Below are 13,344 nucleotides of genomic sequence, written 5' to 3' on the forward strand. Positions count from 1 at the left end.
GATTTTGGGAAAAAAAATAATACTTTGGCATTCTGAATAATAGCATAATAAATTTGAAAACATTACCCTATTATCCAGTTTTATATTCAGAGTATGAAATCACTTTTTACAGTCCTCGAAACTGACAAATTTCACGCAGAGTTAAATCTCCTTGAACTGATGGCACAGGGCTCCACCCCCACCCCCCCGCCCCCGACACACGCACAAAACCATAAAGCTCACTGTACGAAGTATGTGCTTTTTCTATGTATTTATTACAGGTACAACAGAGGTCTTCATAAATAGTTGCATAAAATGTTAAAGCCACAACATTGCACATGATATGAAATAAAACCAAAAAAACCCCAATGAGTGCATTTACAGTATTTTCATCTGACTGTATACTGCTCGACAATCTGATTGACGGCTTGGGGGTGGGAAGCAGGGGGAGGGGACATCGGGGTGGGACCCAACCTGATGTCCTGGGTTGATGGGCAGAACCCTCTGACCTCCTCCAAAGGAAGCCCTGGGCGGTGGGGGTGGGGGGAGAGGGGGGGACAGGAGGGAAGGACAGACCGAAGGCAGGACCAGTCTTATATACAAATAAGGCCTACATTTCATCAGAGCAGAACGATTCATTCTAGTTTTATGCAAAAGTCTGAGGTTGAATGCACGTTTCAGGAGCCTGGTCTGGCGTCCCGGTGAGACGCACGCGGACCCGGCGGCTAGGAAAGCTCAGAGCCAGGTGGACCCTGAGCTCTGGACGAGGCCGTGGGGGGGGGGGGGGGCCGCCTCGAGGGGGGAGTCCTCCCCAGGGTGTCCAGTATCTCTGTTTTGTTCGTTAACACCAGTGGTTGAACATAGGCATTTCGTGTCCTTGAATAAATCCTGGAAAATGTTAAATTTGCAAAATTCTATTCGTGTGTATTTAAAAAAGTTTCTTTTCTTTTTTTTTGCAGAAACCTGAATAAAAGACTGTGGTACAGCAACGCTGTCTCCGCCCACGAAGCGTGTGCGAGAAGGTCCTCCACCCCAGCACAGCGTGCTCCCGAGCCCCGGGCACCGCCGAGCACAGCTCACCCGGAACGCACTGTCACACGATGAACGTACGGCAGCTCATCAGTCATGTTGGTTTGTGTTTCTCTTCGAAATTCAAATTAACAGCTGATTGGCAGGTGAAAGAGAATGAGAGAGAACTTCAGGATGGGTCAGACTCTAGGCAAAAGCCTGCTCTGTAAGAAGTTTTTAACGCTACGGATAGGTCGAACATCGTTCTGGTGTTTGCGCCGCTCAATGAAGGAAGTCAGTCTGGACGTGTCGAGGACGCCCGCACCTTTGCCACTGCCGTGGCCCGCCTGCAGCCACTGCTCCTGGAGGGCCAGAGCAGCCGAGGGACGCTTGGCAGGGTCCTCTTGGAGGAGGAAACACACGAACTCCTTGGCCTTCTGGCTCACTCCTTTGAAGCAGTCCTCTGGGAAGCTAAAGTCTAGTCGGCAAATGTTCAGGCAGGTCTCCTCCACGCTGTCGTCGAGGAAGGGGGACACGCCACTGAGAAGCACGTATGTGAGCACTCCGACACTCCATGTATCCGAGGTCAGGGAGATGGGGTTCCCAAGGATGACTTCGGGGGCTGCAAACTCGGGGTTCCCCAGCAACTGGTGGATGTAGTAGGTCGTGTTGAGTTGGACAGCATCTCCAAAGTCAGCCAGTTTGATCGTTGGCTTGGCCGAACTCTGATCCACCAGGATGTTTTCAGGCTAGGAGACAGGATAAGACAAGGTCATTTCCATCTGTCCCCATCCCACGCTTAACAAACGCGATGCTCAACGGGCATCCAGGAGGCCGACTGGAAGAGACTGTTCACACGCAAAACGGGACGAAACTTGGAGCGTGTCGGCCCACAGAGGAGTCAGCATCGCCTGTCGGGGACAGCCCTCTCGGGAGACCGGGGTGGAGTCGCCACGCCGAAGGGCCCTGGCTTAGGAAGCTGGGTGTTGTTCTCACTCCTGGCACTAACAGAAACATTCGCCTTCCTTTCTCAGCTGCCACTGAACCAGTCCCACACCAGCCTCACGAAACTCACAGGAACTTTCCGGAACTCACGGGATGTGTGAAGAGTACTTTACTGATCGTTTATAGCATCAAAAGTAAATCTCAAAAGTGGAGATTAGAGACCCGTGTGCCCATTACCCACCTCCTCGTACTTATACCCCCTCCCCCCGGGCCTCCTGGCCTGGATGCAGTGCAGAAGCTGAGAGGCCCTGTGCTCGGACACGCCGGCCTCGGCCCCGGGAAGCCCACTAACCTTGAGGTCCAGGTGCGCTATCCTGCAGTTGTGAAGGTATCGGACGGCTTCCAGAACCTCCCCCAGATACGCCCTGATCTTCCCTTCGGTGAGGTTTCCCCATCGCACCACACAGTCCAGGAGACGTCCCTGGTCAGCCCTGTGGAGGCAGGAATGCACACGATGCTCGTCACGGCGCTGACCTCTCCTGCGTAACAGGAGACGGGCGGCTGCGGGTGGGCCCCTTGTTAACGTCCTACATGGCTGGGGTTCGGAATCGTACCTCCACCTAAAGGCGCGACTCTATCAAGAGGGTCGTTTCTTTCCAACCTCGTTATGGATGCGAGCAGGGAACAAGGTCGCTCAGCCCCCAGAGGGAGTGGGGAGGCAGACAGCAGCACATGTGGGCTCCTGCCCAGCCTCTGAGACACCGAGGAGACGGCCTGGGCAAGCCATCTGCTCTTGGATAGAATGAAGTGATACCACCTCCCCGAGCCTTAGTTTTACCACCTATAAAATGGGCGATGGGAAGGCCAAATGGGATAATGTAAGAGCTGATGTCACGGGGTGATGAGAAAACAGCCACTTGGTCTTAATGCCTGGGCTCCACAGCATGACAAGCCTGCTCCACCCAGAATCCGGGCATTTGCACAGACGCCGAGCTCACGGTCTTCCTGGGCACCTTTTAAAATAAGAACTCAGAGGGGAGCCGTGAAGAGTTCTAAGGAATGCGGTCACCCTGCTCACTTGTGACCTGGGAGGGAGGACTGCCCCCTCCCCACCATTTCTGGGATCTGTAAGGATAGAAGCCTTGACAGTAACTGAAACTGTGCCTTCCATCAAAATGACCCCTGTTTCCATGTCCCCAAAGTGGGAGCTTGGAAGCCGAAGGAACTACCTGCCGACCCGTGTGGGTAGCTGGTGCTTCTCACTTCATGCGGGACTCAAAAGGCTTCCCTACTTTGAATCACTGCTGATGTAAAAGCCGCTGACACAGCACTGCCCGCGTGCCAGGGACGACACCCTCTCCGTCAGCTCACTTAGTCCTCACGCCAGCTTCTTCAACTGAAGGCCACAATCGCAATGCGGTGGTCTGGCCCCGGCCTCCCCGAACCCCAGCCTACGCTGCCCCCTTTGCTTGCAAAACAAACTTCTAGGGAAACCAGCCATTTGTCTAATAACAAGGTCATCAAGGAGAATATGGTAGTAAGACATCTGCTATGAAAAAAAATCCTATTAACAGTATGGTGAGGCCAAACCATTTAGTTTTCCGCTAAAAAGAAAGGACAGCTGAACACACGTAAATTTTATGCCAGAAACGGACGTCTTGCCAATTTTTGATGAGGACTTTAGTTTTTGTTGAAAAATCCCCAGATGATCAGTAGCTATTAGTCACCCAGCATCTCAAGTCCGAAAGGAGCCTCCCAGGTACTGAGGTCTCTGCCTGGACGTCATTTTAGTGCCACAACAAGCCCCATTACAAGATTTTTAAAAATTCTAAGGTTGAGAAAGGAGCCCCAGGTACAGAGCCAATGAGATAGGGAGCACAGACAGGAGCCAGACTGGGCTGTGCCCAGGCCCCAAGTCCCCCGACGTGCCCTTTGCCCATGACGCTCAGCGTAGGGGGACGTCTCGGGGGCCTGCCGTCCTCCCTCTGCCATCTGACATGTCTGCTATTCCAAAGACGGAGGCTGCGACAGGCCCCCGACACTCCAGCAGGAGCTTTACCCTGGGGGGGGCAGGGGAGATGATCCTGACACATGCCCTCCCCCGGCCTTGCCCTCTGAAGGCACTTCCAAATTCTTTACAAAAAGCAATACAACACACAGAAAAATCAAACACAGGGCCTTGAAGGGGTCCCTGCAAACGACGGGCTCCTAGAGCCCGAGTCCCACTGTCAGGAAGAATGTGTCCTAGAGGCTCTGAGGAGGCCTTCCTGTCTGTCCTACTCTGTCCCCCTGAGAATGCATCAAGGAACTACTAAGTGGCACAGAATATTTTGCTTTTACCAGTGGAAAGAAGTTGTAAATCCATGTAAATATATGAAAGGACTCCCTAGTAAAAAAAGAAGGAATAGGTATTTAAACCCAGCTAAACGCCCCTGTATTTCACAGAGGCCAGAATGTTCTAGGGTGGGCTTCCCAAACCCGTACAGCTAACACTTTGGAACAGATGGTTCTCGGCTGTGGGGCCATCCTGGGCAGCATCCCTGGCCTCCACCCTCTAGATGTCAGGGGAACCCCCAACCCAAGCAAGTCTCCGGGCATGTCCAAATGTCCCCTGGGGAGCAACACTGCCCCCGAGTGAGGACCGATGCTCTCGGGTCACAGTTTTCACTGTTCAGATGACTGACGTGTTCGCTGAGATGGCACTGAGGCCCTGGAGTGCCACGGGGAGCAGGGGAGCTGCTCTGGCCAGAGGTGCCCCCCTCCCCCTGTCCTGACCATCCTGCAGGGGGTGGGCATGAGCCCTGAGGGGCAGGACTGGATGCCCAAAGCATCGGGGATGAGAGAGCTCTTAGTGAGTCCACCCTGGGCCCCCGGCAGCACATGAGTCTTCAGAGGCCGGGCCTCTGGGGGATCCCGTGAACCAGGTGGCATCTCCAGGCCGACACCCAGAGGGAACCTGGGCAGTGCTGGGGTGTTCTGATGCTAGGCTGGTTGCTCCCTCGTTTGGACAGCGCACGCTAAAGACTATACTTCTTTCTACCGTTACTGGAAAGCTCTAGAACTGTGGTCTCTGACAGTAGGCTTTTCTTTTGTATTTTACACGTTCTGTGGATCCCCAAATGCCACTCTCTGCCCTTCTTAGAGAACAAACAACAAGATCACTTAAAGTTGAGGCAGAGGCTCCCAAGATGGGGAGGGAAGGGGATGTGTACGCACATTTCCAAAACCAGGATGTAGCTGGTGGGGGTCTCGAAGCTATCAAGGAGGCCAACAAGCAGCGGGTGCTGGAGGTTCTGCAGGATTCCAAGCTCGTGGGTGACCTGGTCACGCTTCATCAACTTCTTGTTCACAAACTTAGTGGCCACTGCTCGTTTGGTTCCTTTTTGATCACATTTCTTAACGACAGAGAATCTGCCCCTGGAAAATATGCCAAGAAGGTCACTTTCAGACGACTCTGAGTCTGTCATGGACAAGAAACTGTTAACCTAAATGGACTGGGGGCGGGGCAGCCTCCCCTGTCCACAGGCCCTGCCCTCCCTGGCCACTCGTGGAGGAACGATGGCCCGCGACGACCCTGAGGAAGCCTGCCAATCTCCGAGCCCCTCAGCCATGCGTCTCCTCTCCTTCCTAGAGGCAAACTCCATCTCCTCACCCTGTGTGACCTCCTGACCTCAAATTCGGCAGAAGTGACATGTGAGACCAACCAGGCAGCCTCCACCTCTGCTGTCATGGAAAGCCTTCCTCACCATGTCAAGAAGCCTGGGATGCACTTGGTGGCCCCTAGTCACCCTGTGCCCCGCTTTGGAAAGGAGTATCACTGCTGTCACAGTGCCTGACTTGCAGGACGCCTGTGTGGGGCCGGTCACTCATCGGCACCCACGGCCTCTGGAGCTGTCCCCAGTGAGCCACACCTAAGAAGCCTCAGTGGCACCTTGACCCAACCTGGAAAATAGGGTCTTGGACCTCAAATCTGAGCCCGCTACCATAGGATGGGATGAAATTTGGGGAGTACTGGGGAATGCAAGGAACAGAAATCACCCTGTGGTGGGAAGAAAACGGCCACACCACTCTGCTACTTCTCCCACAGAAGGGCAGTCTGTTTCTCTTCCTTGAACCTGGCCTGGCCGGTGGTGTTTCTGACCCACACAACGTGGAAGAAGCGCGGCCGCTGATTTCTGAGGCCGAGCCTTGAGAGGCCCTGCGGCTTCTGCCATCACGTGAGGAAGCCCAGGGCGAAAGTCTATGTGGAGAGAGGCCCAGCGTCCCAGCCAACTGAGCCCAGGAGAAACCAGCGGATAGCTGCCCCATCACTCCACACGTGGCCAGAAGCGATAAGTCAGCGCAGCCTCGAGACAGCAAGTGGTGTGCCCGTGCAGCGATGGACAGAGGACAGACAGGTCAGCCTGATACACGCAGGTATGTGCACAGGTAGCTGGAGCCACGAGACCCAGTGCAGCCACTCAAATGGAGGAGGCCACTCTGGGGGTTTCTTGGAAAGCTTTTTAAAAGCGACAAGCTCAGCTGTCATGCTTTTGACCTTCTTGCTGCCTGGGTCAGGACTGGAGAAGCGGAGGAGAGCCGTGTGGATGGGCAGCAGAGTCGAGCCAGAGGGCCTGAGGGCCCTGCTGACCGCCGCCCGAGCCCTGGCTGCCCTTCTGGAAGAGAGGAGCCCCTCTCTCTGCTCATGCAAGCATGCCCCGCATCTCCAATGCACGTCTCCACAGACAACTCAAGTCTGCCGGGCACACTCAGCCTTTCCTAGCTGAGCCTCCAAAGGAGAATTAAGTCCCACAAAAAGGGTTTGAGCGACTCTCCTCCAACTTCTCCCAAGGACACGACAGCTGGTTCGGTCCTAGATGCACAGCAGAGGAGTTGAGTCATTGCGTGAACGGATGGCTTATGGCTTTAGGCCTTCATTGTCTCCTGGAATCTGAGCTGAAAACGTCTGAACCCTCAGTGTTTACTGTCGAAAGGCAATTACAGGTTACCTTCCAAATAGAACTCCTATAACTGCCAACTGGTAGCAAAATACACCACTTGATTTTATCTACTCCTGTGGTGAGTTATGTCTTACTCTCTGCTCTCCCGGAAGGGGCTTTGGGTTTTATATTGTACCTGCCAAGCTCAGCCACTTCGCTGTAGAAGGAGTCAAAGTTGTCTTTCCAGGTCACCATGATCCCATCACTCCCTGGACCTGTAACAAGAGCAGCACCTCCCCTGAGCTTGGTTTCTGCGGCGCTACTGGGGGAAGGGGTCTCTAGGCCTGCGCTGTCCAACATGGCGGCCACCGTGGCTGCCGGGCATGTCCGCTGTGGCTCATCGGAATGAAGATGTGCCCAAAGCATAAAATACACACGACAGGCTGGGACTTAGGATGAGGACGAGATGGGTTTACGTGACAGAAATAAACACCCACTGCCTTTTCCATTATTTTCCAACTCGCGTCTCCAAGGTGGCATCTTCCACCTCCCCAAGTGCCTTTAGCTTGTGCTACTGATTTATTAGAAAGCAAAAACCACCTGGATAGTTTCTGTGGCCTCTTTTACAAATTACAACACCGGTGATTCTTCATTTTTAAATTCAAGATTCTCTTTCTTCTTTGTATCATGATCTGAGAAATTCAGGACATTCCCTTTCTCTGGTTTAATGAGATTAAAATATCTGGGATGAAGAGACACAGGATAAAAATGCTAAGATAATTCTGTTCATTGTCTACACACAGGGTGTTCCTGAACTCAATGCACCTTTTAGTTCAGGGTTTTATTTTTGTTTTGCTCTCAGAAGCAGGTTCCTTGAGCTGGTGCAGCTGGGGGACACGTGACAAAAGTCAGCGGTCCTGTGCTGCCAAGCTGGCCTTCTGCCAAAGCAGTAGTTGCAAATCAAGGGGTACGTGCTGCCTCCTGAGCATCTTGTCAAGTGCACCCAGAGGAGACTTAGAAAGGCCCAGGACATGGGTTCTGCCTCCAGTAGCTCAGTCTAGCTGAGGAGAGAGAACAAGGCCTTGCTGGGCAGTGAAGAGAGCAAGGGCTTTGGACCGGAGGGACGCAGGTCCCACCCTGGTCCCCTGCACTCACGGGAGGGACGCCGTTAGGGTCTAAGTCAGGCCCAGAGCCTCAGCCACAGTTCTTCCTCTCCTCTCATAGTCCACATGAGACCAGCTTGGAGGAGAGTCTCTCAGAGCCAAAGTGTCAACTCAGGAATTGAATAAAAGAGAAATCAAATAGGAGGATGTGTTTTGAGCACTAAGAACACGGAATGTGCCGTGTTCCAACCCAGAGGCTGGCACCGGGGCGGTGATGAGCGGCCTTCACCGTGTCCCTCCCCGGGATGTCCTAGATACCGTGGTTTGCCCCTTGTAGCTCTTGTTGGGAAGGCCCCGAGAGTGACTGTTGCCAAACACTTCAGAGTATGTGGGGCGGTCTGTGTAGGGGCGGGGCCTCTGGGCCTCAGATCAGCTTGGGGAGCAGCTTACCCAGCACCCTCAGACTGGCTGAGGACGAGGCCGAACCCATGTCGTTCACAGCGATGCACGTGTAGGTGCCGTCATCTTCTGTGGTCACGCCCACAATCTTCAGAGTGGCCTCTCCCAAGTCACTGCCGTACAGGTGACAAGACACCGTGGGTCACAGAGGGGCAGCTCCCCCAGTGGCCACCCCTCCCCTCCCCCCTTTGGGGTCACAGGAAATTCCGAGAGCGAGTATTGCCAAGGAATTTCAAGTGGAATTTTAATTTTTATTGCGCACCCCGGATGAAACGGGCCCTCGTGGGAGGCGTCAGGGTGCAAAAGCTAAGTAAGCAGTTTGACAGTGTTGGTCACAGTGACTAGAGGTCATGCTCACTGCCAGCGAGACCCACCCTCACCTGTAGGAGATGCTGTAGTGACCGTCGTTGTTCAAGGTGTTGTGTTCAGGGCCCTTCCAGGTGATCGAGGCCTTGGGGCGGCCACAAACTCGACATCTAAGAACAACGGTCTCCCCTGTCTCACACGTGACCTCACTCAAGGGAATGACGAATTCTGGGGGAACTGCAGGAGAGAGGAGTCAGGGACACCAGTCACCCTTGGTTCCCCTCCCACACCCACCAACGCTAACAAACGAATGAGGCCCTCGTTGCCGCCCACACCCGGAGCGCCACAAAAAACCCGTTCCACGCGGCACACCCGAGGCCTCTCCGCCACGCCCCATAGACCTACGCTCTGCGAGACCGGAGGAAGCAGACAACAGAACTCACCGTCATATATGTAGTTGGGGTTGAGAAGCTGAAATGGAAAAAGCATGTAGATATTAACCAGAAGCAAGAACTGCTTTGAGGTATACTGAGTTTATTCCCCGGCTACGATTATCACTGAAAGATGAGTGGAAATACAACTTGGTTTTCGTGGGTATCGAAACAGCGCATTTTCATCGCCTTTAAATGCACTCATCCAAATTTAGATGAGCTTTTGTCTTCCTTCTCACAAACGCATCAACGCCCTTTAACCTCAGAAATGCCCATTTTTCTCATCCAGTGGGCTGGGTCCAGCTGGTCCCCACACCCCTTCCTTCTGAAGGGCGGCCGGTGCCCTGGCCCAGAGCCCTCGCGTTCCCTTTGGGGGAGACTTTTTCTCCCCAGGCAACCACTCCCCAACCCAGGTTTGAGGCAGTCGCACCACGGGAACCAAGCTGACTGAAGCGACTGCCAAGGGAATGTGCCGGAGCCGGCGAGGCTGAGGCGGCCCCCGGATGAAGTCAGCGCCACAGCGGCTTTGCAGCGTTGTACTTGCAAGGGTCTGGTTTCTGCTTCACCGGGCAGCTGGCAGTGTTCCTTGTAAGCTACACGTGCACCTGGTCAGGCGTGCTCCGTGTCCCTGGTTCCCCGCACAAGTGTACCCACCTGTGCCCGGAGCCCTGCTGGCGGGCGGCTGGTGGGAGGCAGGGCGTGGCAAGCGAGGCTGGGCGCCAGGCCCCCTGCTGCCCCCTCGGAATGACACGGGTTCCTGGAGACGCTCAGACTCACCTTCACAGATACCTTGTTGCTGAGTCCTTCCCGAGACTTCCGATAACCGTTCTCTAACTTGCCTTCCCGTTTGCCGTCTTTATCTTTTTTCTCAGATTTTTTCCTTAAACGGAGTGCTGTGTGCCAAGATGTTGACTTCCTAGGGGGAAAGTAACACATTGTTAGTGTTACATCTTCCCAGTGTTCGGCAAGTGATTCCTGAGAACATCAGAGAAGAGCTGAGTAGCTCACCTATGGGGACACAGGCTGACTGAGGCTCCTTCAGGAACAGTGTGCTCTGCTGAGGGAAACCTGACCCTGAGTCTTAAAAACCAGAGGGGAAACCAAGAGATTCTTAAGTGTTAAGGACTAAAATACAGAAGTGGCCATGATGATGGTCAATTCTTGGCCGTTTGACGCCCAGAGATGTGATCAAGTGTTGTTCTGGGTGTTTCTGGACGAGATTAAAATTTTAATTGGTAAAGTAAAACACTCCGCCCTCCACCACGTGGTGAGTGGGCCTCCTCCAATCAACTGGAAACCTAAGTAGAACAAAAAGACTGGCTTCCCCGAGCTGGAGGGAATTCTTTAGCAGAATGGGCACCCGGCCTGCTGGTCTACACTGTGGATTTGGACTCATAATTCTCCATAACCTTATGATCCAGTTCCTTACAACACCTGCCTCCTTCCCACACGCTCCTATTGGCTCTATTTCTCTGAAGAACCCTAATACAAGGCCTAAGAATACCCTTTGATAAAACAAAGTACAAAATGGGATTCTTGAATAATGTACTAAGATAAAGTACTTCTATATATCGAGGAGAGACGGGACAAGGGGATCATTATGGAAGAGACCCTCTGCAGCCTGAGCTCAAGCCTAGCATCCCCGGGGGGTTGCAAGCTCCAGGCCCAGAGGTGTGGGGTGGTGCTGGGGTGCCATCCAGGTGTGCCGCACACCCCGCCAAGGGTCCTGCCGGGCTTGGACAGGAGCATGACCGTGGTCACCGTCATTGGGGATTTCAGAAATCACAAATTCCTGCAATGCCTCCATTCCCAGAAGCCATGTGGCTGACCTCTATCACAGCCAAATAGATTCAGAGAAGGGCAAAGTTTTAAATCAGCACCTGAATTCCGTTTTCTTTAAAAAAAAAAAAATGTTGAATGCAGGGGCACCTGGGTGGCTTAGTCAGTTAAGCTTCTGACTTTGGCTCACATCACGATCTCACGGTTTGTGAGTTCAAGCCCCACGTCAGGCTCTGTGCTGACAGCTCAGAGACTGGAGCCTGCCTTGGATTCTGTGTCTCCCTCTTTTCCTGCCCCTCCCCTACTCATGCTGGGTCTCTCTCTCTCACTCTCTCAAAAATAAATATTAAAAAAAATTTTTTTTTAAAGTTTAACACAGCAAACCCAGTCTCATTTCGTAGTGGAATGAAACCTTCTAGTATACGTGAGGCACGATAGTAATGGCATCACACAGATCTTTACCTGCAGCTCACAGACGAGCACCTTCATGGATGCACCCTCAGCATAGCCTGCTAAGAGGGCAGGGGTCCTTGGAGAGTCCCCCCCACCCCAACCAGAATACTGGGGACTACAATATTGTTGTGGTTTACTCAGTGGCTTAAAAAAAGCTGTGTCTGCAAACGCAGGTTATCGAAAGACCCTGTCAGAACAAGTCTGAGAGACGAGAGGCCACCCCGTCTTCACTCTGGGGTTCCGTGCCGCGCCTGGAGATGAACTCGCACGGATGGACGATGGCGCGGCTCTCTAGCGGGGCCTCCGGGCCTCGTGCGCGCTCGGGCCCCTGTCCCCTCAGCTGGCCCACCGGGCACTCACTTGAGGGTCCCATCGGGGTTCTCCACGATGACTGCACTGGTGTGCCCCAGGACGAAGCCCGGAATCCAGCCCTCGGCGGCGGGGCACTGGTCAGTGGCGGCTCGGAACACCAGAAACATGTTCTGTTGATTGCTGGCCAGAATCTGAACGACCTCTCCTTGGTAGACGTTGATCTCATCCTCCTTCACTGCCGTGTAATCGTGTGTCACCAACATGGTGGAGATGTTGCTACTGCTGCTGCTTTCACTCTGGAGTGGGAGGGAGGACAAAGAGAAAGGCAGAGGGGAACTGAAACGAGATGTGATGTCATCCGTGGGCGCCATCTCGTGCCGGCCCAGAGCAGCGTTCACCACACAGACTCGGAGCCACTCTCTCGTTAGCGGACTCTGTGCCTCTTTCCCGATCACCGAAAACTTAGAAAGCAACGTGAGCGACAATCTAACGCGACTCAGCGCAGTGACGACACTCTGCTTTTGGGAGACGATTTGAGCCCCATCTTCCTTGCACCTCAAAGGAATGGCTCAGTCCTCCTGCCGGTGCCATGCTGCCTTAGATCTAGGTTGTGGGGGTGTCACGGGGACTACCACGCTCACCTAGAAAAGCATTATTAAATTAAAAAGCCCCAAGAGTAGCTCCCCAGCTGACACACTAGACCACGGAGTGGCCCCAGATCTGCCAAAGAAAACGTTCACTCAGAGCACAGGCTGCCGGCTCCGGCCGAGCTGCTGACATGCCTCACCACGGTCACCTTTTATTCCTTTCCTTCTGAAAGAATGAGCAATACCTGAAAAGTAAATTGTCTACTGCCCTGCTCCTAAGGATAGCCACTCGTGTCCCTCGGTGAGTGGCCCTTCCAGGAGCTTGTGTGACTCGAGCGTCGGGAAGGTGCCGTTGCCACAGTAACACACAGAGTACCCAGCACGGCAGGGCAGCTGTGGACACCGTGGGCCCCACGATTCAAGCTTCGGGAATGGACCTTGGCGTGGGAAAGCCTATGCTCCTCTCACCCTGAAGTCCTCCTGGTAGTACCTGACCTCCTCATCCACTGTGTGTCCTTAACGTCCATCACAGTGACTGACAGGCAGCAGACGCGCAATACCTATCTAGGAACTCAACGAGGCAAGATGGCAAAAGGGAAACAGAGATCATTTCTGAAGCCCACCTACCTAGGCCCGCGGGCCGAGTGGCGTTAGTTGCTGAGCGGAAGACACACAAATGGCAGTGTTTGTCTCAAGCTGTCATTTGCCAAGTGACCCCTTTGTTCCGGGGGAGGGGGTGAAGCTGACACCACTGGCCAATCCTGAGCTAGCTCTTGCTCAATCCCCTCTACCAACGGGTGGGACGTGGGAAGGGGCATCAGGCACCCTGTTCCTGCTTGCTTGTTCTCAGAGGCTTCCGCCAACGACGCCGTCAGGACGTTCACGGATCCCCCGGGCTTCGAGGACACTAGCCTCTGCTGGGCTCCTAGGTGCCTGGGGCAGGTCCTGGGTGGTGCAGTCGTGCCTGCCGGACAATCCCGCCTCACACAGGTCAGCCCGGGCTGCCGGGCTGGTGTTGGGGCACACGGCAGAGGACGGCCGACTGCTATTAGCAAGTCAGCGG

At 54.0% G+C, this 13,344-nt stretch overlaps 1 protein-coding gene across 2 annotated transcripts in view; it reads right to left on the reverse strand.

Annotated features, from left to right (window-relative positions):
- Positions 1-235: 235 nt before the first annotated feature.
- TRIO (trio Rho guanine nucleotide exchange factor) overlaps positions 236-13,344 on the reverse strand; it is a 353,804-nt gene continuing 340,695 nt past the window's right edge. For both annotated transcript variants that reach the window (XM_047857219.1, XM_047857283.1), the window contains 9 exons: positions 11,743-11,990; positions 9,928-10,066; positions 9,163-9,190; positions 8,794-8,956; positions 8,405-8,526; positions 7,048-7,126; positions 5,149-5,349; positions 2,285-2,423; positions 236-1,736 (listed from right to left, as the gene is read on the reverse strand). In XM_047857219.1, the coding sequence (XP_047713175.1) occupies positions 1,188-1,736; positions 2,285-2,423; positions 5,149-5,349; positions 7,048-7,126; positions 8,405-8,526; positions 8,794-8,956; positions 9,163-9,190; positions 9,928-10,066; positions 11,743-11,990 (1,668 nt within the window). In that variant the 3' untranslated portion in view covers positions 236-1,187. The remainder of the gene's footprint in view (positions 1,737-2,284; positions 2,424-5,148; positions 5,350-7,047; positions 7,127-8,404; positions 8,527-8,793; positions 8,957-9,162; positions 9,191-9,927; positions 10,067-11,742; positions 11,991-13,344) is intronic.

This window comes from Prionailurus viverrinus, chromosome A1 (assembly GCF_022837055.1).
Source record: "Prionailurus viverrinus isolate Anna chromosome A1, UM_Priviv_1.0, whole genome shotgun sequence".
Lineage (NCBI taxonomy): Eukaryota > Metazoa > Chordata > Mammalia > Carnivora > Felidae > Prionailurus > Prionailurus viverrinus.